This window comes from Calliphora vicina, chromosome 5 (genome assembly GCF_958450345.1).
Source record: "Calliphora vicina chromosome 5, idCalVici1.1, whole genome shotgun sequence".
In the NCBI taxonomy this organism is placed as follows: Eukaryota; Metazoa; Arthropoda; class Insecta; order Diptera; family Calliphoridae; genus Calliphora; species Calliphora vicina.
In genome coordinates this window covers 36,422,419-36,446,950 of record NC_088784.1, presented here as the reverse complement: position 1 = coordinate 36,446,950, position 24,532 = coordinate 36,422,419, and the positions used below count along the sequence as shown (strand labels likewise).

Below are 24,532 nucleotides of genomic sequence, written 5' to 3'. Positions count from 1 at the left end.
ATCATTCATCATACTGAGAGTTTTCAGCTCAGCACTGAGCGTTTTCAACTGAGCGCTGAGCGTTTTATGCTCATGTTTCTTTCAGTACTCATGAAAGAGCTGCACAAGCACATTCAATTGTCATCTTCAATGTTTCACATGTTTCACTTTACTCGTCAATTCTGTAACATTCTTTCGCTCACTGACATTGAAAAGTGAGTGAGTATTGTGTCCTACAAAAATAAAACGATCATTCGAATGTAGGTTTGTTATGTATGTATATGATCATATGCTGCCGCGAATATATATTTTGCCAATTGATAACTAACATTATGTAAATGGGAAAACCCCCAAAAAATTGCAACAATATAAATTTTGGTTTAGTTATTGTCACATTTTTATTTTGGATCAGAATTATCAGATCATCAAAATATTTTTCCTTTTTCAAATTCCAGTTAATATCTTGAGTTTTTTGTTAATTTTATTATTTTGTGATAAAATAATACCTTATAGTTAGTGAATGTTCTGCTTAACCCGGCAATTCCCAGTGTCACCTACAGGTGACAAAGATTAACGGTAGTTTTAAACATGGAAACAGATATCATTGATAAATAATGATATTATTTATATACAGACAAGATCCTGTTTTATATCTGATTTTATTTTGGCAACGCTAGAATTTTATTAACTAGGGGATTTTTAAAAATCTTTAAGCAGTGTTTTTGATTTTAACATACTGATGTGTGTTTTATGATAAATAAGTTGTTATAAAAATGCCAAACGGTTAAGTATCACAATAATTTTTTAAAATAAATACTGCTAGATATTCAGGCTAACAATATCAGCAAGTATTTTTAGAAAATTATATTTTCTCTGCCCAGTGTCACCTATTGGTGACCCCCGATATAAAATCGCAACTAGCTATATTTTTTTTATTTTAAACTTATTTATAGTGTAAACTAGACGTATTTTTACTATTTTTAATAAAAACAAATTGTTTCTCCCTTTGGCGAGGGTATGGGAATTGCCGGGTTAACAAATATTGTCTAAAATTAACTCTTTTTTCCGCAAAAATATTAGTTTAAATAAAATACAATTTGAATTTTTAAAATTTTAATCAATTATTACACGCATAAATCTCTAATTGTCAAAAGACTGTGTGTTTTTACAACTAACAACAGAAATAATTGATTTAATTCACTACAAGCAATTCTCAAAATGAAATGGTCATTATACAACATACTGAGCTAATAGAGCGAACTAGTTCATTTCAGTGAGCTGAGCTGAAAATAGCGGTCACTTCACTGAGCTAATAAACCCAACTCTAGTCGCAAGAATCACTTTCAGAACGAAATTGGATATTTTGCTACTAAGAACATTGAATCTTAGACCAAATCTTGCACGGTATATATTCTTGTTTCGGTATATATTCCTCCTAATCGTAATGGATATCTTCTACTTGATATGTATGTGTCATTCTGAATTGGTCATCAGTCATTAAATAATCACACATTAAATAATCTGAGGTCTCGCCTTACTACTGCTAATGAGACACAACTGTTTGATCTAACGTTCTAGATGTCATATCTAGTGGCCAACCTAATTATTGGCCAGCAGATCTCAATAATATTCCCGATCTAATTGACTTCGCTGCGAAGTTATATAAGTAACCCCATTACTTAATCTCTTATCAGATCATTCGCCTACATTATTGACATTACATAATACAAAGGGACACTAATTATTAACTGACTCTCTAATAAATTGTGAAGTACAAAATAATCGTACAAGTTAATACACTCTAGATTACTTAAAGGCACTAAAGTGACAATTGTCAAGCATTTCTTGGGATGTATAAAGTAACCAATTGACTTCTGTTTGCACTACAAACATGACCCAAAATATATAAGTTGGAGCCAGTCAATTGATCAGACATTATTGAAAATCTATACATTGATTACCTGTTGAACTGCTGGGTTAAAATGCATTTTCTATGAGAAGCGCAATTCGCAAGCTTCTGCTTCTACACAGGTGCAACTGATATTAAAATATATTTACTCTCTTCAAATGTTTTGGCTGACATACATAAATTAGTTGCAAGACTTACATATGTTTTTCCCATAAAGCATAGATTAAAATATCCATAGACGCGTACTGAGACGGGAAAACCTTAATCTGCTGTCAAAAACATAAATCTCGCAACAACAAAATGCATGCAAATCAATGTATTTTGTTGTTGGCAGAGAGTAAATATATTTAATACACATATGCACATATTTTAATCTCTAGTTCTACCCAATGGCATAGTTCTACCTGAGGCAATAAAATAATAATTCGCTGAAACGCTATCATAGAATAACGCTAATATCATATTCAATACCAACATTTACAACTTGTTATTCAGTTTCAATTTGAACGTCCAACACTGAATGTCAGAAAAATTAAAAAGATACTTTCGTTTGTGCAAAATATAAATTTAAACAAATAAATTCATTAAATTTGTGAAAAAAAAGTTAAAAAAAACTATTGTATGTTTGTGAAATAACGTGTAACAATTATTGTTATTTTAGAGGTAATTTGAAGAAAAAGTTTTGAAGTTTTTGTATTGATTATCAGAACTGTCGCGAAAACTGAATTTTCGCGATAACTGAACCCAAAATTTTATTGAAAAATTGTGTTTACCACTTATAAAGCATTTTTTCCATTCTTGGGCACTCAGCTTTCTTTAAGACACAACGTATGCAAGGGCCACTTTCTGTTGTACGTATGAACTGTTACTGGGATCTTGATTTGTTCCGAAATCGGTGTCCTGATTAACTGGTATTTAGAAAAGCGACTTCAACTAATAATGCTGGTTTTTGGCCAACCGAACGACTTTTATTTCTGTACCTATAACATCTAAACCAAAATAGAGCAGGAAAAACAACTAGAATCAGGTCTATATATTAAAAAAATCGGAAACATATTTAAGTCACGTTTTAACATCTGGTAGAACTAATCCCACCATTATAATAAAAGTTGTTATTTCCGTTAACTGTTATTTATTACTTAAAAAATTTTATTTGTTTTTATATTACAATAATTTTAAATGACCAACTAGTTTGTCAATCCTCTCTACTGTATCCGGTCCTATGCCCAGAACAGTAGCGGTTCCAACTGCAAGTTGTGTCCGGCCAGCATCGTGCACCAACGCAGATATTACACCAAATTGTGTCGATTCCTCTTGTAACTTAATTAGATCATCATAACCACCATCTACCTTTAAAACAATTTTTGGTTGCCCTTTAACCAACCACGATTCTAAAATTTGCTGAGCGTTGGTGTCCTTACTGCATTGAGCTTCTTGAACACATAATACAGCAGCATGAGCACATTGGGCAGCAGTTTTACCTTTAGACATTTTTAAATCAGCTCGGACAACTAAGGCTAGTTTAGTGGGAGAACAATGTAATGATTTGGCAATTTTTATAGCAGATTGTAATAATTTCGTCATCTTGTTTATTTGGATTTATATTTATTGATTTGTTGTGGTGCGTTTACTTCAAATGGGCGTACTTTTTAGTCTGGGCATCTACATACTTTTGCATGCAATCCTTAAACTCTTTCACCTTGTCCTGACAGCTGCGCCAATCGCCGGTCTCAGCTATGCACTCCTGTACTTTGTAATGTAATTCAATGCAACCCGTTTTCTTAAGCATTACCTCAACTGGATCCTGATCAGACTCTGACATTATTTTACGGTTCTTTTAATTGAAATTTTTCGAAAATAATTTTGACAAAATTTACATTCAGAAAAAACTACATAACAACCAACAAAACCAACTCGAAGATGATGATAACAAATTCAACAACATGCATTATAACAGTTTTAACATATGATGGGCGAGTGTCAAGTTGACATTGATCAGGGATGGTTAATGTTATTAAAATATACTACCATCTGACATTTAAAATGGTACTTTTTCCACTATGGTTTGGTGCTATTCAAAATAAATGTGTTATGTCATAATATATAGAGATGGAAGGGTGATCAGATGTTTAAACAAAATGAAAACATCGAAACAGAGGGCGCACAGTGGGGGAATTTGGAAAAAAAAATCTGTCCGATTTTAATAAAAGTTCCCATAGCTATAGAAGTGGTGAAGTTGAGTTTAAGTTTTTATTTTGGAACTTATTGAATATAAGGGCCTAAAATCCAAAGTGGGGTACCTCGGGTAATTCTGCCTTTTTCGGATCCAAAACTTTTTTTAATTAAAAACTAATTTTCATATATTTATTAAAAATAATTGTTACAAATCCAATTGGATTCATTGTTCATAGCGTTTTCCCCCAGTTAGATCAGCCAAGTAATATTCATATTCAATGGATCCCAATGGGAGAATGAATAAATTCCATACTAACCAACTTTGAAAAAAATAAAAAATGGGTAAAGATTTTGGATCCTTCAAACTACGAATTATTATTCATACATTCCTGATTTACTTGACTTCAATTAAAACACATGAAATCTACAACACATTTCAAATAAATTTAATCATTTATGTATATTCAATAAAACATGGGTTATTTAGGTATTTTGTTAATTTAGCAATAATTAGAAATTTGCATAATCATCATCATTGATCATCATTATGAATAAATTAAATATGTTAAGATAATGTAAAAAAAAAATATAAAAATACAATATAAGGCCATTAATTCATTAATTTTTCTTTTCTATGAAAATATAATACAGTTAACAATTTGAAACGGAACAAATAAAATTGACAAACATGTGTGTGATGTAAATGAAAGTTCCTTTTTAACACTGTTCATTTGCTGCTTCGTTTTACGATTTTACCATTTAACCTGAACAGTATCATTTTCTTGTAAGGAATAAAAATCCAATGTTTTGGATAAATTATCTAAAGGTACAACTAAGTCGGGGTATTTATGATCAATGTAGCTCAACTGTGGTGAATAATTGGTGGAATCCATGTGAAAATGTTTAACAATAAGACCAAGCAAAGTCTGTACTGTAATCATGCGAGGACATTTCTTCTCCCACACTTCTCCAGTTTGTGTATTTAAAATACGAATTTTAATTAAATTTGAGATTTTCTTATTGTTATTTGGTATAAACTCGGCTGGAGAACCATATTCTAAAAAAAAAACAATTATATGCAAATTTAATACAATTGGTGTACAATTTGAGGTATTAAAAGTCACTTACTTCTTATTATGTTAGCATAAGAGCGATGTTTTTTATAGAATTCTTTCAAAGAATCCGGAGATTTTGAAGCTTGCAGCCATTCTACCGCGTATTTTTTCCATATATCATATTCAGCACCACGCCTTTCTTCGGCCGTTAAATTTATTTTATTTATAATTTGTAAATTTGAGATCGAAGCAACAGCTTTAGCGAACATTTCATCAAAGTCCGATTTTAAATGTGGTGTTTTATACAACATTTTTAATCTTGGCAATTTGTCCAACTCATTAAAGGCGTCGGCTTCATTCCATATTGGATTATAAAGTAGATTTAACTGCTCCAATGCAATAAACATGTCCAATTTAACATTTGCTTCACATTCGGGTAATTTTATTTCTTCAATGCCATTTTCCATAAGATTTAACGAAACTAATGTTTTGATATTTCCCAATTTGCAAACCTGGTCAAAATCCATTATTTTAGTACGGTGCAAATCTAATTCTCTGTAAAAAAAATAAAACAGTTTTGTTATATTGAGTTAGATTTATTTGTAGTGGTCTGCTTTCTTTCTAATAATAAACTAAAATGCAACTAAAACTGTTTGATTTCAGCTGATGCCAAATTCATGATATTTAGCCACTTCAACTAACTCCCAGTAACACGAAGTCAGAATATGTGTTAACAAATAGTTAAAGTGACAGTTTTCCTACAAAAATAATTTTAACCAATCGTATAACTATTAGTTAACACCTAACCAGGCTTCGTGTTAATGGGGGTTAGTGTGCCCATTATCTTAATCTCTGGTTTTTATTATCGCGACGATATGCTGACAGTTCTCAAGCTAAAATTATATTAATTGGAAGTATATCGTTACGAAAAACGATAACCAGAGATTGAGAGATTGGGTGCTGACCGACTCTAAGGCCGAAATTTTATGATACCAAATATTTGATTACATGTGATTCGGCAGATTCGGCACAGCCTTATATTTTGTATATATTGTCAGCTTTTAACTAATTTATGCTCCTTGTTCACATACGTTAATTATTTAAAATTTACTTACAAAAATTTTAACCAAAAATGTGTACTTACATTAAATTTTAACCAAAAATGTGTACTTACATTAAATTCTTAAAGATCTCCTTAGTATTGACAACGCTTAGTTCACTTATTGGATTCTCTTGTAAACCCAGAGATTCTATCATAGGCCATAAACGAGCCGTTTGGATGACATGAGACCAATCGGTAAAGCCACAATTGCGCAAATTTATAAATTTCAAATTGTTAAAAGCTTTATATAGTTCCGCCACTTGTGAATCTGTGGGTAAAACCAAACGATTGCCGCTGGTTGGTAAAAAATATTAGTTTTATTAAAATAATCTAACTATGCTGTATTGCTGTATTAAATCTTACCTCAAATTCAAATCTTTCAGTGTGGGTACTTGTTGACATATATCAGCTATTATTTCCCAATTCCAAATTAATGTATTACTTAAATTTAATGTGGTTAATGTGACAAACTCCTTCAAGTAGCCAGCTGTGTTAATGGGACTATTGTCAACGCTGATTTCACTCAATTGCTCAAATTTACTTTGTTTGCGAGCTAACTTATCCATGCCTACTATTTCAAACAAAGGCGCCTGAATAGATGCCTGTGTTTCACGCATTAACTGTTTATCCAAAGCGTTATCTGTATAGCCCAAGTAGCGTTCACGTGCCGCATCTTCCAACGATTCACATGGCCCTACCTTTCCTGGACGAATGAAACTTCCAGCAGTCGGGTGCATGCTATAGAAATAATGTTTACCATCTACAGTACCATTATGTTTTCCCCTTTTAGGGTCATCCCATTCGATACCCAACCAAGTTCCTTGATAACCAGTTACCTAAGAAAAGAGATAATCGCAAATATTAGTAGGCTCTACTTTTATGGTTAAATCAATATTTATGCTTACTTCTCCCACATAGCGTACGGTACCATAGTTTTCCCCAATTTTTATACGTGTTCCCAATGGATAACGAAAGCAGGTGTCGTCCAATATACCAACCATTTCGTCTAGCCCTGCCCTTGTATGACTCTTGTTAGCTTCAAATGTTATTTATAATTGTGTTGGTGTTTTTACTGTTTTTTTTTATTTTTTTTTGTTACTGTCTTTTCCACTCTGTTTAATTCTTTGTTTTGGTTTTACAATGTTTTCTAGGTGATTCTCTTGCTATTTTTACAATAAATTTAATTGGATTAATCTCCCAATAAGTGTGTTTTCTTTATTGTAACGAAAATTGATTTTCCTGTTTTTTGTTTGTGTGTACACTTCTATTTATTATTTTCTTATTACAGTAATATTTTTGTTCACTTCTCGTGTTTTCCTATCATTCTTCGCCTCACGTCATGCAAACATAGTTCATGGTTAGTCGAAAATTAACGGCGTTGTAATTTATGTTTACGTTCAAAAACAACAAATGATTTTACAAATGTCAAAAAACAGAAACAGAAAATTAATGAATTTGTATTAAAACCTAAAATCGTGTGAATAATTGAATAGTGGTGGATTAACTTATTTATAAAAATAAATATGTAAATATTTTGTTGATAAACTTAGAATATGTAGATATTGAAATATAAAAAGAAGCTTTGACAGGCGCTAGAAACAAACAAGCGAAAAATAAGTAATCAGCTGTTTGACTGACACCACCTTATATAAATTCGCCTTGTTTACATTGTTGTCAATTTTTGCAAAAATGTGTTCAAGGTGCATTTAATAAGGTGCCATCGGCAGCACAGCTGATTATAGAAATATCACGCACAAATGTCAAACTTCATATATAAAAAATAGTAGCCCGTACGCCCGTATGTCAAACTCTATATATAAAAAATAAGTGAATTCGCCTGTATTTATTTCAATTCGCCACTGCTGTCACCTTGTTAAATACGCCTTGACATATAGTGTACATAAAACCACAGCAAATTAAGAAACAGCTGATTTTATGCACTCACCTTGTTAATACGCCTTGGTTTCATATATCCAAAACGCAGTTTTTTTTTTATAAATATGTATATCAACCTGGCTCGAATCTATATTTAAAATTTGAGGTAACGGGTAAAAATTGATTGTTTTACTATACAAAAAGTAATAAAAATTTGAGAAAATTTTGGCTTTAAAAAATCCTTTTTGTGGGTGAGCAAGGCGTATTTAAATGCACCTTGTGAGTGAGTTTTTATTCCAAAATGACCCGAAAAAAATGTTATCGTAAATAACACAACATTGGGCCTCGCATGATGTTAAGGCCATAATTTGGATATAGCCCTAGTGTACACGGATTATTACAGATAAGAAACAAATAACAGTTCTCAAAACACTGGTATACTTCCCATGGACCATCAAGGAGTAATTTCAGTTTGAAAATAAAAAAGGTCCCCAGGGACCCATCGGAGAGTAAATAATTTTTTTGGTTTTGATCAAGGCATATTTAACCAGGTGGCAGCGTAACGCCAGCTGACTATTTTTTGCTCTACTCGTGTTTTGCCTTGCGAAATGTCAAAAGCTTGTTTACAAACATTTTTAAATTTGTTATAAGATTAAATAGATTATTTTATATTTAAAAAAGTGAGTATTTTTCACAGCTTTATGTGCATAAAATATTTAAAAGTGTTAAAAAAAAATCTATTTCATTCATAAAAGTGCGTTTTTGTGAATTTTTTTTGACAGTTTACACGGTTTTACACAAAACAAAAGTGACTATTGTTTTTGTATTGTTGTAATTGTTGTAGTTACGCTGCCACCTTGTTAACTTGGGGGTTACACGATCAAGTTTTGCCTTTCAAGTTTTAATACACTCACACTTTTTTACTAATACACTCACACTTTTAAGAATTGAAACGAACTTGCATTCAATTTCACATTCAAGTTGGTTTTCAATTTTTCATTCAAGAAAACAGCTGATTACATTTTTATGTCCAATTTGTACTAAAATTGTTTTCAAGTTGCGTGCTGCCTACGTCACCGCTTTCAATTTTTATAAATTTTGACAAACAGTATATGTAAAAGACTATCAAGAAAAACTTGATCGTGTGGCTGCAGTGTAATACATCTTGGGTTTTGATAGCTCTCATAATTAAAAGCTCAAAAACGTTAAAATTTTTGCCTCGTTTTTGGCGATTTTGATGCAATTTATTGGCAACAGATGTAAGATATAAACAAAGTCAAACAGCTGATTAATTTTTTTCGTTTGTTTGGTTCTAGCGGTTGTCAAAACTTGTTTCTATGTTTCAATATCTACATATTCTATGCTTATTAACAAAATATTTATTTTTTACATAAATAAGTTAAACCACCACTCATGGTCCACCACTATCTTTAGTTTTAATAGACATTTCATTAATTTCTTATTTCTGTTTTTGACATACATTCATATGTTAAGATCAATTGTTGTTTTTGTTGAACTGCCACCACCTTATATGAATATGCCTTGAATTATAGCAGGGCACACTGAGAAAGGTGACTGCGATGAAACAGCTGATTATTTTTTTTATTCAGTTTGAATTGTCAATTCACTTGTGGTTGTTGTGGCGCAAATACAACAAACCCAAAAGCAAAAACAACAACAGGCAACTTTGACAGTTCATCTACTTTTTAACAAAAACAAAATACCTGTTGTTTTTGTATTGTTTCTAAGTGTGCCCTGAATTATAGCATATGTAAATATTTGTGTCGGCAAAAGGAATAAAATTGTAAAAAAAAAATGGTTTTCCCCGTTTAACCAACAATAAATGTACACGTATTTCCTCTACATTCCCAGTGCTAACGATACGATATCACTTCAGTTCCATTAGAACCTTTGACGAAGATTGTTGATACTTTGCTTATTAAAAGAGATTGTAAGAAGATTATTATGGATACAGGAGAACAAAAGGAAAGTGTAAGTATTACTGTTTTTCTTATTTATTTGGACAATTTGTATAGTTTTTTTGTTTTTAATTCTAGCTTGAACCGAGACAATATCAGTTGGAGGTGTTAAATTATGTGTGCAATCGAAATGGTATTATTTATTTGCCAACTGGTGCAGGCAAAACTTTCATTGCTATTTTAGCATTGAAGCACTTTTCTTCACAACTACAAGAGTGAGTATTATTATGATGAAATTTACATTCGATTATTTTATTTAGGATGTTTGATTTTTGCAAATAGTTTTATTTACGGCTTATGAAATAGTGTTTGTTCTTTAGAAAATGATATCGTAAATTGCAGTAATCAAGTGTTTCTCCGTAAAGGTCACTTAAATAGGTGTGGCGACCAACTAAAATGGAATGTCATGGACAGCGTTGCCGTTTTGGTCTTTTCCTACCAAATTTGGTAGGATTTTTTTCGTTTGGTAGGAAGGTAGTTTAAATTGATTTTTGGTAGGTTGGATCAAAAAATATTTATTTACAAGATAGATTTATCGCATTATTAGAGATCACTAAGGCAGATGCAGTTTCAATTTTCCAACTTATAACAGATTTCTTTTCGGCACATAACGTTCCTTTAAAAAACTTGATCGGATTGGCAACAGACGGTGCTAACGTTATGGCTGGTGGCGTTACTTACTAATGAAACTGACTTGTTTTACATTAAGTGCATATGCCACTCACTCCAACTCTGCTTTAGTTATGCATGTAACTTGTTGCCAAAACATATTGAGCTTCTTTGTGGTACTATATATACTTTTTTCTCTCATAGTCCCAAAAGAATTAACGGGCTTAAAGAATTTCAGGAATACTGTTCTGTGAAATCTCATAAAATATTAGGTGTTTGCCAAACAAAATGGTTATCTTTAGAAGGTGTTATTGCAAGAATTATAGAACAATGGCACAGTTTAAAATTGTATTTTATTTCACGTTTTTAAGACGTAAATGGTATAAGAGCAGCAGAACTGGCCGAAAGTATGTCTAATAAAGTCAAAACTTATTTTTTATTCTTGACATACATATATGTATGTATATATATTGCCTATTATTAATAATCTCAATATAGAATTTCATTCTGAAAGTTCACGTTTGCCATATTTATATACCAGTATAAAACTAACTTTTTACTAATTTTAAGTAATTTTATAAAAAAAAGAACTGATTAACAATAATATTGAAATTTATTTCAAAAATAAAAATAATCATATTGAAGTTTAAAAAAAATTGTATAGGCATACATAAAAGCAGAAATGTATGTATGTATATTGAAAACAATCTTAGCTCGGATGAAATATTTGAAGTTAATCATAATCATAATTAAAATTTAAACGAATCGAAATGTGTGCATATCTGTAGTTCTAATGAGATATAAAGGACAAAAACTGGTTACAAAATTTTAGAGACACGCCATTAGAACTAGAAATGTAGGAACAGAATTAACATATTCTGAGAAATATTAAAATAAAAGATATTTTTACTTAAAATATATCCATATTTACTTTTATTTGAATTTTTGTCTTCGTACGATACCGTTAACCTATTCGCAGGTATGACCCACAAAATTTAATTTTTTTTTTAACGGCAGTGTCAAATCTCCATTTCAAATTTAAAAAAAATTTTGGTAAGAATTGTGCTGAATTCCCAATTATTGATAAATTCATAAAATTTATTGTTGGGGATAAGCTAGTTCCTATGCGCACTTCACTGGTTGCTTAGGCCAGATCATCATGAAACCTTTTCCCAAAAGGCTTTAGAAGAAATCAAATAGATGATTGTCCTCTAAAAAAAGGACGTATGGTCATCTTAACAAAAGTAATATTTCAATTGATCTTTTGAATCACTTTGTGGAAGTAGAATTTCACCAAATTTTGACCACATATAGAATCAGTTGTGTAGATTCGTATTATGCAATAAAATACGTGCGTACTATTTCTATAATCAGCTGTGCTTCCGATGGCACCTTATTAAATGCACCTTGGTGACAGCATTGACGAATTGAAATAAATACAGGCGAATTCACTTATTTTTTATATATGGAGTTTGACATAATGGCGTTCCGGCGAATATTTTTTATATATGTAGTTTGACATTATCGCGTGCTAGTTCTGTAATCAGCTGTTCTCGCGAGGTCACCTTATTAGATTCGCCTTGCAAGTGAACTGTCAATTCACTTGTGTTTGTTGTGGCGAAAAATACAACAAACCCAAAAGCAAAAACAACCACAGGCAACTTTAAAAGTTCACTTATCTTTTTACAAAAACAGTACCTGTTGTTTTTGTATATGTTGTATTTGCTGTAGTTCTGTCGTCACCTTCTATAGATTCGCCTTGGTAATAATCAAGGCGTATTTAACAAGGTGACAGCAGTGGCGAATTGAAATAAATACAGGCGAATTCACTTATTTTTTATATATAGAGTTTGACATACGGACGTACGGGCGAATATTTTTTATATATGTAGTTTGACATTTGTGCGTGCTATTTCTATAATCAGCTGTGCTGCCGATGGCACCAAGGTGCATTTAATAAGGTGCCATCGGCAGCACAGCTGATTATAGAAATAGCACGCACAAATGTCAAACTACATATATAAAAAATATTCGCCCGTACGCCCGTATGTCAAACTCTATATATAAAAAATAAGTGAATTCGCCTGTATTTATTTCAATTCGCCACTGCTGTCACCTTGTTAAATACGCCTTGGATGGCACCTTATTAAATGCACCTTGGTAATAATGATTATTTCAAGGCGAATATGAATTCGCCTTGTATTATTTTTATAATAAGTTGACAATCAAGGTGCATTTAATACGCCTTGTTGACAATAAATACGCCTTGTTGACAATATTGAATGCTGAATATCGTTACCTTAATATGGAAAGGCCCTAACTCTTTTTTTTTGTAAGCCCAGATTTAGCCAAAAAATTTCGACTTAAAAAAAACACGAGTTAGGGCGTTTCTATATTAAGGTAACGATGTAGGTATATCTTTATTTCTATTTAACATTTACACTCTTTTTCAGGACTATTAAAAATGGAGGAAAACGTGCCATTTTTATGTGCAATACGGTGGAGTTGGCTCGCCAACAATATAAGCAGTTAAAAAAAACTACCAATTTAAAAATTGGCCTCTACATTGGCGACCGAGATGTTGACAATTGGAGTCCCAGGCAATGGGAAACGGAAATTGATAATAACCAGGTATGAACATAAACATTTAAAAATATGTATACCTACATACATATACATATATTTGTAATTAATGTCCCTATTTGTATTTGTTTATTTGTAGGTTTTAGTTGGTACAGCACAAATATTTGTCGATATAGTTAATCATAATTTATTGAAAATAACAGATTTGAGCATTGTTATTATCGATGAATGTCACCATGCAACCGGTAATCACCCAATGCACGAGTTTCTGCGTGCCTTCCAGTACTGTGATCAAAATAAATTGCCACGTATTATCGGTTTAACCGGTGTTATTATAAAGGGAAACAAGTTTGGACAAGTATTAGAAGAGTTGAAGAAATTGGAGGCCACATTTCGGGGTAATATTGTAACAATTCGAGACATGGAACAAATGAAAAATGTAATGTTGTAAGTATTAAATAAAAAACTAACTAACGGCAGTAATACGCAAATATATTAGCAGACTCGCAATTATGTATGACTTCAAACTATACGACTTGACGAAGAGAACTCAATTTCTTACATTTTTTAAAAAAAAAATGTCAATTATTCGACTAATTTTAAATGTGTAATCGAATTATACGAACAAGTAAAATTTATTATTCGAATAAAAGAAAAATCGAATAATTTGGATACCCTAATTAATATATACCCAATATTGTAATAATTTTTCAGATATTCAACAAAGCCAATCGAAGTAATGGTGACGTTTTCCAGTCACAGTCATGATTTCGGTGTAAATCATGAGGTTAAGAACATTATTAATCAATGTCAAGAAGTCATTAAAAATTTTGATATTGGCAACTTGCCAAAAAAGATGTCAAAAAACCTTGGAGATATACGCGAACCAAATAAAAAAAATGCCATCTGTAATTTACTAAACGATTTTGAACACCAAATGAAGGAATTTGGTTTATACGCCGCATCTATAGCCATCATGTCACCGATAATTGAATATGAAATTAAAAAGCGACAAGCTGAAACGCTAGCCCTGCGTAATTTATATCGTTACGTTATACAATGTTGTGAACGTATACGACATATTATTGTCAATGAACTGAAAAGTTTGCTGGACGACGGGGAAACCGATTGGAACACTATTGAAATAATTGAAAACTTTTCTACTCCAAAACTAATAGCATTATTTAAACATATGAAGGATATGTTTTCGGGAAAACGAGCCGATGAAATCGCATGTTTGGTGTTTGTAGAACGACGCTACACTGCAAAATGTTTGTACTACGTATTAAAAAATTACATGTCACAGATTCCAGAACTTAAAGATGTTATTCGTCCACAATTTATGGTGGGACGACAAAGTATTCTCTATAGCATTGAAAGTATTTTGGATACAAAATGGAATAAGTCGGCAATTGATGAATTTCGCTCGAAACAGTGTAATATCATTATCTGTTCGAATGTCTTGGAAGAAGGCATTGATGTGCAAGCATGCAATTACGTGTTTGCATTTGATACCCTTAAAACATTTAATTCGTACATACAATCTAAGGGTCGGGCACGATCCAATAATTCTTATTATTCTGTATTTGTTAAGGAAACAGAAAGACTTCAGACGTTGACAAAAATCAAAACCTATCGCCAAACACATGAACAGATAAAAGAGTTTTTAAGGAGCCGCACTTTGGATCGTGAAGATCCGACCGAAGAGGAAATCGCTACACAATTTGCTGAGCTTATACCACCATACGTAGTACCAAGTGGCGCACGTTTGATTGCTTCAGCTGCTTTGGCACTATTACATCGTTATTGTCAGACTTTGCCATGGGATAGTTTTGGTGCTTCACAGCCTTGGTATAGCAAATTGCCGCCAAATAAGCTGGGCAAAATAGCTGTATCTTTGTGTTTGCCACTTCAATCTACCGTCAGAGAAACAATTATTGTGAGTATATAAATTATATTATTATCTGTTTGTTAAAGTATGTATAAAGGTATAGAGATTATAGATCGTGGAATAACTCAATCCATCAATAAGTAGTTTAATAATCGGGTCATTTAGAAACAAAAATATCCATAATAAATGACATTTTCAGATTCCATAAACATTTTATTTATTTATATTGCTCAGATTAACCCATTCAAAAAAGTTGTTTTATATAATTGATAAATAACTTTTTAACTTGATTATAAAGAAATCTTCTATTTTTTTTTTGGACAAAGTGATCTTTTTTAAGTATTTATTTTCAAAACTCTTTAGGTGTTATTAAATTAATATGTACATTTATTTAATTATAGAGTGATTATTATCCGACGGCAAAGGAAGCAAAAATATCAGCCGCTTTCAAAGCATGTGTAAAACTGTACGAACATGGTGAACTCAATAAATGTCTCGTACCCATTACGAAATCTGAATGCATTGCAAATGTATCAGATCATCTTTTTGAACATTGGAAGAAATATAATGATGATAGTAAGTATTTTCATGATAAAAAAAAAAATAGTTTAATTCTTTATTTATGCCATGAAATTCTAAATCCACGCAGCTGTTTGATGGAAACAAGCACAATTCCAAAATAATATTTTGGAAAAGCTACAATAGCTTATACTTTTTTTTATTTCTACTAAAAGATATACATAAATATATATAAATTTTTTTTTAAATTATTATTTTAACTATTCACCGATTAATCAAAAGTAGTAGTGGTGGCCAGGTAATTAAGACAAAAATAGTTTGCTAAATTCCATGTGATTCACAATTATTTTTTTCAAATATTTCCACAAATATGTATGCATAAGGACTGTTTTAACACACAAGTGTGTTTTATTCAACTGTGTCACTTCATACATTTAACCACGAACACTTAAGATCATTATATTTCGTATTTTTAGTTCCATCAGTTTCGGTCATATCATGTTATTATGATGTACCGATTAATCAAAAGTAGTAGTGGTCATATCATGTTATTATGATGTTCGCTGAAGTGGGTATATCGTATTCCACATATCTTTGCCCATATATCTTGTTCCGATTTTTCCAAACATTTTTGAGAAACTAGAAATATTAATAATAAATTTCATACCCTTAGGTCCTTTTGTTTTGGCTCTATCGCACTTAAAATTCAGTTTATTAAAAATTCAAGTATTTGTCTTAAATAGCTGGCCACCACTGTATATTATTAAATTGCAGATCTTTTTAAGACCACAATGGATATCTTAATATTCTTAACTAATTATTCCATAAAAAACTTTATACCTATCGTAATCAGTTATTATTATAGGTCGTGTAGCCGAAAGTTTTTATTTTTTACAGTCTATCTCGATTTGTTAGTTTTTAAAAAGTATTTTAAAAAGCGTAAGAGTTTTTTGGTGATAAATTTGTTATTTTTGACCAGATGTTAAAAAAGTTCTTAATTATAATTACAAAACAAACAAAAAACAGAATGTCGAATAATTCGAAAATATAAAAATCAGTCGGTTTTTTAAACAGAAAAAACCTATTAACCATTACCGGTTTCGGTTTTTGAATACTCTATTATATACATATGATTCGGTACAGCCGAATATATGTAGCTCACTTACTCGTTTTTAAATTACCTCGAATGCACAACACTTCTATTTTTTTATATTTCCTTTAGTTACAAACAAAAAATTTGAAACGGTTGGAAAACAATTGAAACGTACATATGAACGCCAATGCCCGGATGAATTGAAAAGTTCTTTACCACGCTTAGGAGAAAAAGCATATGCCTACTCAATCCACTTCTCAACGGATTTCGAAACGAATGCGTACAACGAACACATAGTCAATTATTTGGGGTCGAAGTCGAACTACGCCATACTCCTTAATAAGAAGCTTCCAAAATTGGCTAAAATGCCGTTATTCATGACACAGGGCAAATTGCACGTTAAAATCTCTGAGCAGCCCATAGAATGTGTTATAAATAATCAAGAACAACTGAATGAATTACTACAATTCCATACTATGATCTTTAAGGATCTTTTGAGTTTGTGGAAAGATTTTCTTGTTGTCGACCGTAGAGATCAAGAAAATTCTTATCTCATTGTACCACTGGACGAAATACCTTCCATTGACTGGCAATTAATAAAGAAATTCCAACATTTGAATCCATGCCGGCCGTATACTCTTGCTGAACGTCAAAATGCACAATATCGTCCCCAAGACTACTTAAACAAAGTTTTAACCAAATGGTACGGCGAAATTCAATATGAAACATTTGTTGTTACTAAAGTACATGAAAATCTTACTCCAATGAGTCCATTCGATAATAAACAATACAGAACCTATGCCGAATTCTATTCATCACGATACGATATGGAGATTGTTAATAAGAAACAATTTTTATTGGAAGTTAAGAGCTTAACACAACGTCGAAATTTCTTTAATAATGCCTGTAATAAGAGTACTGATAAGAGAAAGGATCTCAATAAAATAATATTGATACCAGAACTTTGTCATAACTATAAATATCCGGCCGATTTGTGGTTGAAGGCATTGTTCTTGCCCACAATTCTGCATAGAGTCTATTACATGCTACACGCTGAGTCGTTACGCAGACGTATCAATAAATATTTGAATTTGGATAAATATTTTCATAATTACTCGCCGAAACCCTTAATTATTGATGAGTCTTTGAAAAGAGTGATAGATGACGATGGAAATCTTGTCAAAGGAAAAGAGGTAAGTTTATTTAGATATTATATACGATATACCGTTGAACTTCTCTATAAAGTAGTAATCTTAGCCGTAGAACAACTCACGTTTTGTGTATCTTTCGAGAGTTCTGCGTCTCATTGATTATATATACAATTTCTGGATATATCCAGGGATAATACCTGAATTTGGACAATACAGAGAAGTTCAATTTACTATACTCAAATATGTGTACCCTTCACCTACGATAACCAATTTTTTCGGCTCATTTTGGAATAGAAACCTCACCCACACAAACGATTTTTTGAAGTCAAAATTTTCTCATTTTCATTTTATTTTTTTATATTAAAACAGTGGATTCTTTCCCGTTACCGAAAATTTTAAATATAGATTCGAGCCAGGTTGATATATTTATAAAAAAAATATTTGTGTTTTTTTGGATAAAAAAAATTATCTCCAAACTTTACCGCGTTTTTTTGACAATCGCGAAAAAGTAATACGATTTTTTTCAATGGTCTATTCATTTGATATTTGCAAAAAATGTAAAAAGTTATTGAATTTAATATATGTATTCAGAAATAGTTGTTTACTATGAACTTCGTTAATAGTCGACAATTTTCGTAATTTCAGAAATATGCACGATATCCATCCGACCAATAGAGTAAACTGGTAACTTTAGACTATTTTTTTCACTTTTGATTTATGAGTTGATATTTTCCATGTCCGTCCATCTGATTGTTAGTGATATAGACGAAACGTAAACCATTTTTTGCCGTCGGTGTAATAACTTTGTGTCGACAACGACTTACTTAATAAAATAATACTAGATTGTCTATTGTCCGAATCGAAAATAAAAAAAACGGATTGTTCACAAAAAACCGGAAATATTTATTTTACGTAGTACATGGGTGAAGGGTATTAAATATTCGACACATTCAAAAAGAGCACTCTAATTTTTTAATGTTATATTTCTATTTCTATTTTAAAGCATCCTAAAAAGGTACTACTATCTTTGCCAACTAAAAAACAATCTTCAAACTATCAAGTACATCCTTTAGATGCTGATGATGTTGCGTGGAAAAAGTTTTTGGAACCCGTGGATTTGTCACGAAAACTTGACAATACCTTTCCGGTTGAAATCGATTACTATTATAAATTTATAATGAGTTTAATTCCAGAAATTGAAAATTTAAGATTAAACGAGGAAATGGAATATTCGAGATCCCAATTCGAAATGCCATCGATAGCTGTTACACGAGGACAAACACTTGATAGGGGTTTAAATCAACTTGCCATTAAGGATTCCACAGTTGCAGCAAAAATCGAAATAGAAATGTTGAAAAGAAACTTTGAGCCAGACCACTGCTTGAAGTCGGCCGAACAATATGAATTCTTGGCGGCTATAACGGCAGCCCGTGTTAACGATGTCTTTGATATGGAACGTTACGAACTCTTGGGTGACGCATTCTTGAAATTTTCAACATCGTTGTTCTTGGCCAACAAGTATACTAATTGGCATGAAGGTTTTTTAACAATCATTAAAGGCCGCATGGTATCGAATCGTAATCTGCTGTATTGCATGAAGGAAACAAATATTTGCCAAATGATTTGCGCTTCATTGTTCAATCCAAATGTATGTTGGGTGCCTCCTTTGGCTGGACTGCCGGCAAATCTATTGGAAATGTTGAAGAAAAATTTACCAGCTGTTTCCATCTTAAGTCCAAGCGATTTTTATAGTCTACAATTAACCGATGAGGAAATTTTATCGGGAAAATGTTCCCCTGAAAAGTTGGAACGCTTTGCGCAGGCCTGTATTAAAAGCCAAGAACTTGTGGCAAGCAATGTCGATATTGATCCCGATAACGATATGAATATTTTTATAAACAAGGACGTTATAAGAGACAAAATCATTGCCGACACTTTAGAAGCTCTGCTAGGAGTATGTGTTAAAAACTATGGTATACATCGCAGCTTCCGGATGTTGGAATTTTTTGGGATTTTCAAATCGGAAAAGCAAAACTCACATAATCTCCTAGATTTGGAGCTAAGTAGCAAACATTTGCGCACAAATATTTCAGAAAAGGAAATAGACGGCTTCCTAATAAACTACGAATGTTTAGAACAAAATCTGGGCTATAAATTCCGAGATCGTGCTTATTTGCTACAGGCTTTAACGCATCCCTCTTATCCTACGAATCGTTTGACAGGTTGTTATCAAGAACTTGAATTTATTGGTGATGCCATACTTGACATGCTGATAACATGTTATATTTTCGAGCGTTACCAAAATATGAATCCTGGTAAAATGACTGATCTGCGTATGGCTTTAGTCAACAACATTACTTTAGGATGTATATGTATACGCCATAAATTTCACTTATATTTGCTTTCTGAAAATGCGGCCTTATCAGAAGCGATAACATCTTTTGCCGATTTTCAGCAGACCCAGAATTATCGTGTCACCGATCAAGTACGCATTTTGATGGAGGAACATAACGATTCTATCAATCCTTTCAATGATATCTTAAATTTTTCAAATAACGAGGACGACAATAGTGGCAATGAAGATGATGACATGGAAAGTGGTGAGGATGATAGACATTTCACTGATAGCGAAAACAGTGACACTGCAGCCTGGCCCCGCGAAAAGAAAACCTATAATATGGCGAAAAATGTTGATGTTCCAAAAGCTTTAGGCGACATTGTCGAAGCACTTATAGCTGCTGTGTACTTGGATTGTCGTGATTTAAATACTACCTGGAGAGTTATATTCAATCTAATGAAAGTAGAACTTGGAGAGTTCTCCGTCAATGTTCCTATTGATGCGGTGCGTCAATTAGAGGAAAATAAACAAGCAAAGCCAAGATATAGTCCACCTGTTATCGACAATAATGATGTGATGGTGAAATGCATCTTCAATTGTTTGGACAAATCATTTACAACAAACGGCTTTGGATGCAATGCCAAGCAAGCCAAGAAAGCAGCCGCCAAACAAGCCTTACAAATTCTAGCTAAACATGCTAATTAGAACCGCTCATCGCCAATGTTTTTATTAAAATTTTAAATTGTGTATTTCATATTAACGGGGCGAGACGAGAAGTAGTAATTGTAATCAAAAACTTAAGTATGTTGCCAAATATATAAGAGGTGAGAATATATTGCACGTACTTTGTTACTATAACTCCCTTATGTGGAGTCATTTCAAAACTGTATATTCCAACTAGGGTTCCTAATTTCTCGAACTTTTTCCATGCCCAAGACACAATAAAAAAATCTGATCATTCCCGGGTATTTTGTATAAAATGTAAAGGGTATTTTTTAAGCCTGATAGAACTTGAAATTGCAGAAAATAACACAAGAAAGTAAATTTTATTCCAAAAAGATCAGTAATGACATTAAAATTTTAAAAAGATTTCGGTCATATGGTAACTGCGGCTGTTCTTGACGATGCACATTCTGGACGTCTAATTTTGGGCGACTTTTTTATCATTGCTGGCCATATGTCATGATTAACACGAACAATGTTGGCCTCCAATGCGTTAGATGTTGCTGGTTTAACAGCATAATCTAGCCATTTCTCGAAATCAAGTTATCGCCAAATTCTGATTTCAATTAAACAAAAAACGGTGGGGTTACATTTTTGAAGAAATCAGGTCCGATGATACCACCAGTGCATTTTTCTGGATGTAGTGTAGTTTATTGTGTATTGGTCTCACTCCACATTCGACAATTTTGTTTATTAGCAAACCTGTTAAGCCAAAAGTGAGCCTCATCGCTGAACACAATTTTGCGATAAAATAGTCGCCTGTAAGTTGCGCGAATCGATGAATTATTTTGGAAGTAAATTTGTATAATTTGGTAGTATTGTTCAAGCGTCAATCTATTCATGATGATTTGCCAGAGTAAACTGAATTAGGTGTTATTTCACTATATTGGGAGTTATTTAATTTTTGTTGGGTTCTACTTTGGGTTGTTCTCCTTTGTGTAGTATTAAAAACCGGCTTCACATTCTCCTCTGAAAAGATTATTTTTCCTTTGTCGGCCTTTGTCAGGTCGCAACGATTTCTATTTTGGTGCGAAATCAAAATCGGCTTTCTGAAATATTATAAAACCATTCTGCAATGAAAGAAATCTTTTCTGAGCGAAGCCAGATTTTGATACACCCCAGAGGAGAACTGTCAACAATATGACAGTTCATTTGGCAGTTAACCTTTCGTAAGTTCTATCTGGCTTTAAAAAACACCCTTTATATTGTTTTTTTGAAAACTAAAATAAAATTTGTGAAGAAACAACCAGAAATAAGTATAAATTATGCATAACATAACAATTTGAGTTCACTAATCGAGATCTCGAAATTATCGCATTATCTAAGATTGATTTACATTATTTATCCAAATCAGGTCTGTACCGTGAAAAATTCACTCAGATACATTTTCGTTATTTTTCCAATGACTTCTAACAAACAATGATGGATGCTGATATACTATTCTAAATTAACTGTTGTATGGTAATCTCAAATTCTCATATGCTGATGTCAGATTTAATACATGTTCGGTGTTTCTATATCTTTAAAGCATAAGTCCATATAAAATTTTCCATATTTTGTTTAATGTTTATTTTTTGTTCTAATATTAAATCATTACCAATATTAATTAATTGCAAATAAAGCTGTTTTAAATGCATTTCTTAGGGGAATGCTCATATAAAAAAATAATATATTTTATTAAGTATGTACTTAGTTTTAATTCATTTTGTAAAACGTAAATATTATATTTAAATATACATACAGTGGTGGCCATATAATTAAAACATTCGTAATGATAGTACATTATTCATTTTATTTTCAAAATTAAAAAAGCTAACAAAATTTATTTTTCAGTTCCTAAATCTAAAACTTAAACAGTTTCCAGTATACTTATTAAATAGATAATTAAAAATTCTGTAAAGAAAAAATATTAAAAAATTGATTTATTGGGTTGGCCATATAATTAAAACATTTTCTATTTTATTTTAACTAGAATATTTTTTTGATTTTTTTGTACTTACCATCAATATTTCGTAGGGTAACCTTTGTTTTTAATAACATTTACACATCTGTTTGGCAAACTCTCAACTAAGTGCCTGCAGAGAGATTGAGGAATAGCCTTCCAACACATTTCGATGTTTTGCCACAATTCATCAGCATTTTTGGGATTTTTGCCTTCCATCCTCTTTTCAACTTCACTCCACAAGTTCTCAATTGGATTGAGATCAGGGGATTGTGCTGGCCATTTTAAAACATTTATGTTTTGTTCCTCTAAGCAGCTCTTCACAAGCCGTGAAGTGTGCTTAGGGTCATTGTCGTGCATGAAGTGCCACATTAATGGTAAATTTTCGTCCGCATATGGTATCATTGTATTTTCTATAATGTTTTTGTAAACATGTTGATCCATTCTTGAACTGATCCTCAAAATTGGTCCAATACCATGCCATGAAAATGCACCCCACACCATAATGTTGCCGCCACCATGCTTAATTGTTTTGATGGTATATCTGGGATTGTGTTGTTGGTTAACTGGACGCCATACATAGCGTTTTCCATCTGATCCCCATCGGCAAAATTTGGATTCGTCGCTCCATAAAATATTTTTCCAAAAACTCATTGGTTTCTTAATATTTTCTTTGGCAAAATTCAATCTGGATTTCAAATTTTTTTTGGAGACGAAAGGTTTTCGTTGTGCGATGCATCCACGTAAGGAAGCTTCATTAAGCCGCCGTCTAATAGTTCTAGATGATATGTCAATACCATGTGATAACTCTAATTCAACTTTTAGCTTTTGAGAGCTTTTAAATGGGTCAGCTTTAGAGGCTCTTACGACTATTTCATCTTCCCTGGCTGTGGTTTTACGGGGTTTGGGAGCTCTAGGTACATTATTTGTGGTTTCAAATGTATCAAAATGTTTCACTGCATTATAAATTTTTCCTCTAGAGCAACCAAGTAACTGGGAAATTTCATTTACTGTCTTCCCGGAGCCTCTGAGATTAAGTATTACCTTCCTTTCTTCTTCGGAACAACTTGGTCCTTTTCCCATACCTGATGATAAATTTTTGTATACATTTCTGCTGATATCATTTAAAACATACTTACCAATAAATTTGCAAAAATCAAACAAAATTAAATATTAAAAATATGTTATTAAAATAGCAAAACTATAAATGTTTTAATTATGTGTCCACTTTAAAAACAACACTTTCACTAAATAATTACTTCTTTTGTAAGAAAACTGAATAGAAAAGGAAAATAAAGAAGGAATCAAGTGTAAAAGAGATCAAATTTATCTTTCCAGTGGAAAAGTCCCGTTAAAATATCAAGAGATAAATATAAAAACCGAAAAAATGAGAGATCATATGTATGTTTTAATTACATGTCCACCACTGTATATGTACATACATTTTGGGTGAATTCTAAAACGTCTGTATGCAATGCAGTCATATCTTTATCAAGACAAAGCAAGCAAACGCGTAGTTAAAATTAAAAAAAAAAAAAAACTTAGCATACTGCCTGTTTTTACTTTTTCATACATTTTGCTATATGAAACATTATCAAAGTTTACACGG

General features: G+C 32.0%; 4 protein-coding genes across 5 annotated transcripts; 1 reads left to right on the top strand and 3 right to left on the bottom strand.

Annotated features, from left to right (window-relative positions):
• Window positions 1-2,997: 2,997 nt before the first annotated feature.
• LOC135960542 (peptidyl-tRNA hydrolase 2, mitochondrial) lies at window positions 2,998-3,472 on the bottom strand. Its single transcript, XM_065511851.1, has one exon. It carries the CDS (start codon window positions 3,470-3,472, stop codon window positions 3,053-3,055), a length of 420 nt encoding a protein of 139 aa, XP_065367923.1. The 3' UTR covers window positions 2,998-3,052.
• Window positions 3,473-3,515: 43 nt separating this feature from the next.
• On the bottom strand, window positions 3,516-3,802 carry LOC135960543 (cytochrome c oxidase assembly factor 4 homolog, mitochondrial). Its single transcript, XM_065511852.1, has one exon. It carries the CDS (start codon window positions 3,708-3,710, stop codon window positions 3,516-3,518), a length of 195 nt encoding a protein of 64 aa, XP_065367924.1. The 5' UTR covers window positions 3,711-3,802.
• Window positions 3,803-4,488: 686 nt separating this feature from the next.
• Window positions 4,489-7,575, bottom strand: Tbce (Tubulin-binding cofactor E). The gene is made up of 5 exons (XM_065512184.1): window positions 7,126-7,575; window positions 6,584-7,056; window positions 6,293-6,514; window positions 5,192-5,673; window positions 4,489-5,120 (listed from the first exon to the last, which is right to left on the bottom strand). Exons 1-5 carry the CDS (start codon window positions 7,219-7,221, stop codon window positions 4,816-4,818), a joined length of 1,578 nt encoding a protein of 525 aa, XP_065368256.1. The 5' UTR covers window positions 7,222-7,575; the 3' UTR covers window positions 4,489-4,815.
• A 2,374-nt stretch (window positions 7,576-9,949) lies between these two features.
• On the top strand, window positions 9,950-22,615 carry Dcr-2 (Endoribonuclease Dcr-2). 2 transcript variants are annotated; one of them, XR_010576609.1, is made up of 9 exons: window positions 9,950-10,087; window positions 10,153-10,289; window positions 13,137-13,314; window positions 13,406-13,713; window positions 13,981-15,205; window positions 15,559-15,733; window positions 16,899-17,962; window positions 18,924-21,082; window positions 22,336-22,615. XR_010576609.1 is itself a non-coding variant. In XM_065513142.1 (8 exons), exons 1-8 carry the CDS (start codon window positions 10,061-10,063, stop codon window positions 20,961-20,963), a joined length of 5,154 nt encoding a protein of 1,717 aa, XP_065369214.1. In that variant the 5' UTR covers window positions 9,950-10,060; the 3' UTR covers window positions 20,964-22,615. The 2 variants fall into 2 exon arrangements, 1 of the variants encoding a protein (XP_065369214.1); XM_065513142.1 differs by having other exon boundaries at window positions 18,924-22,615.
• Window positions 22,616-24,532: the final 1,917 nt, after the last annotated feature.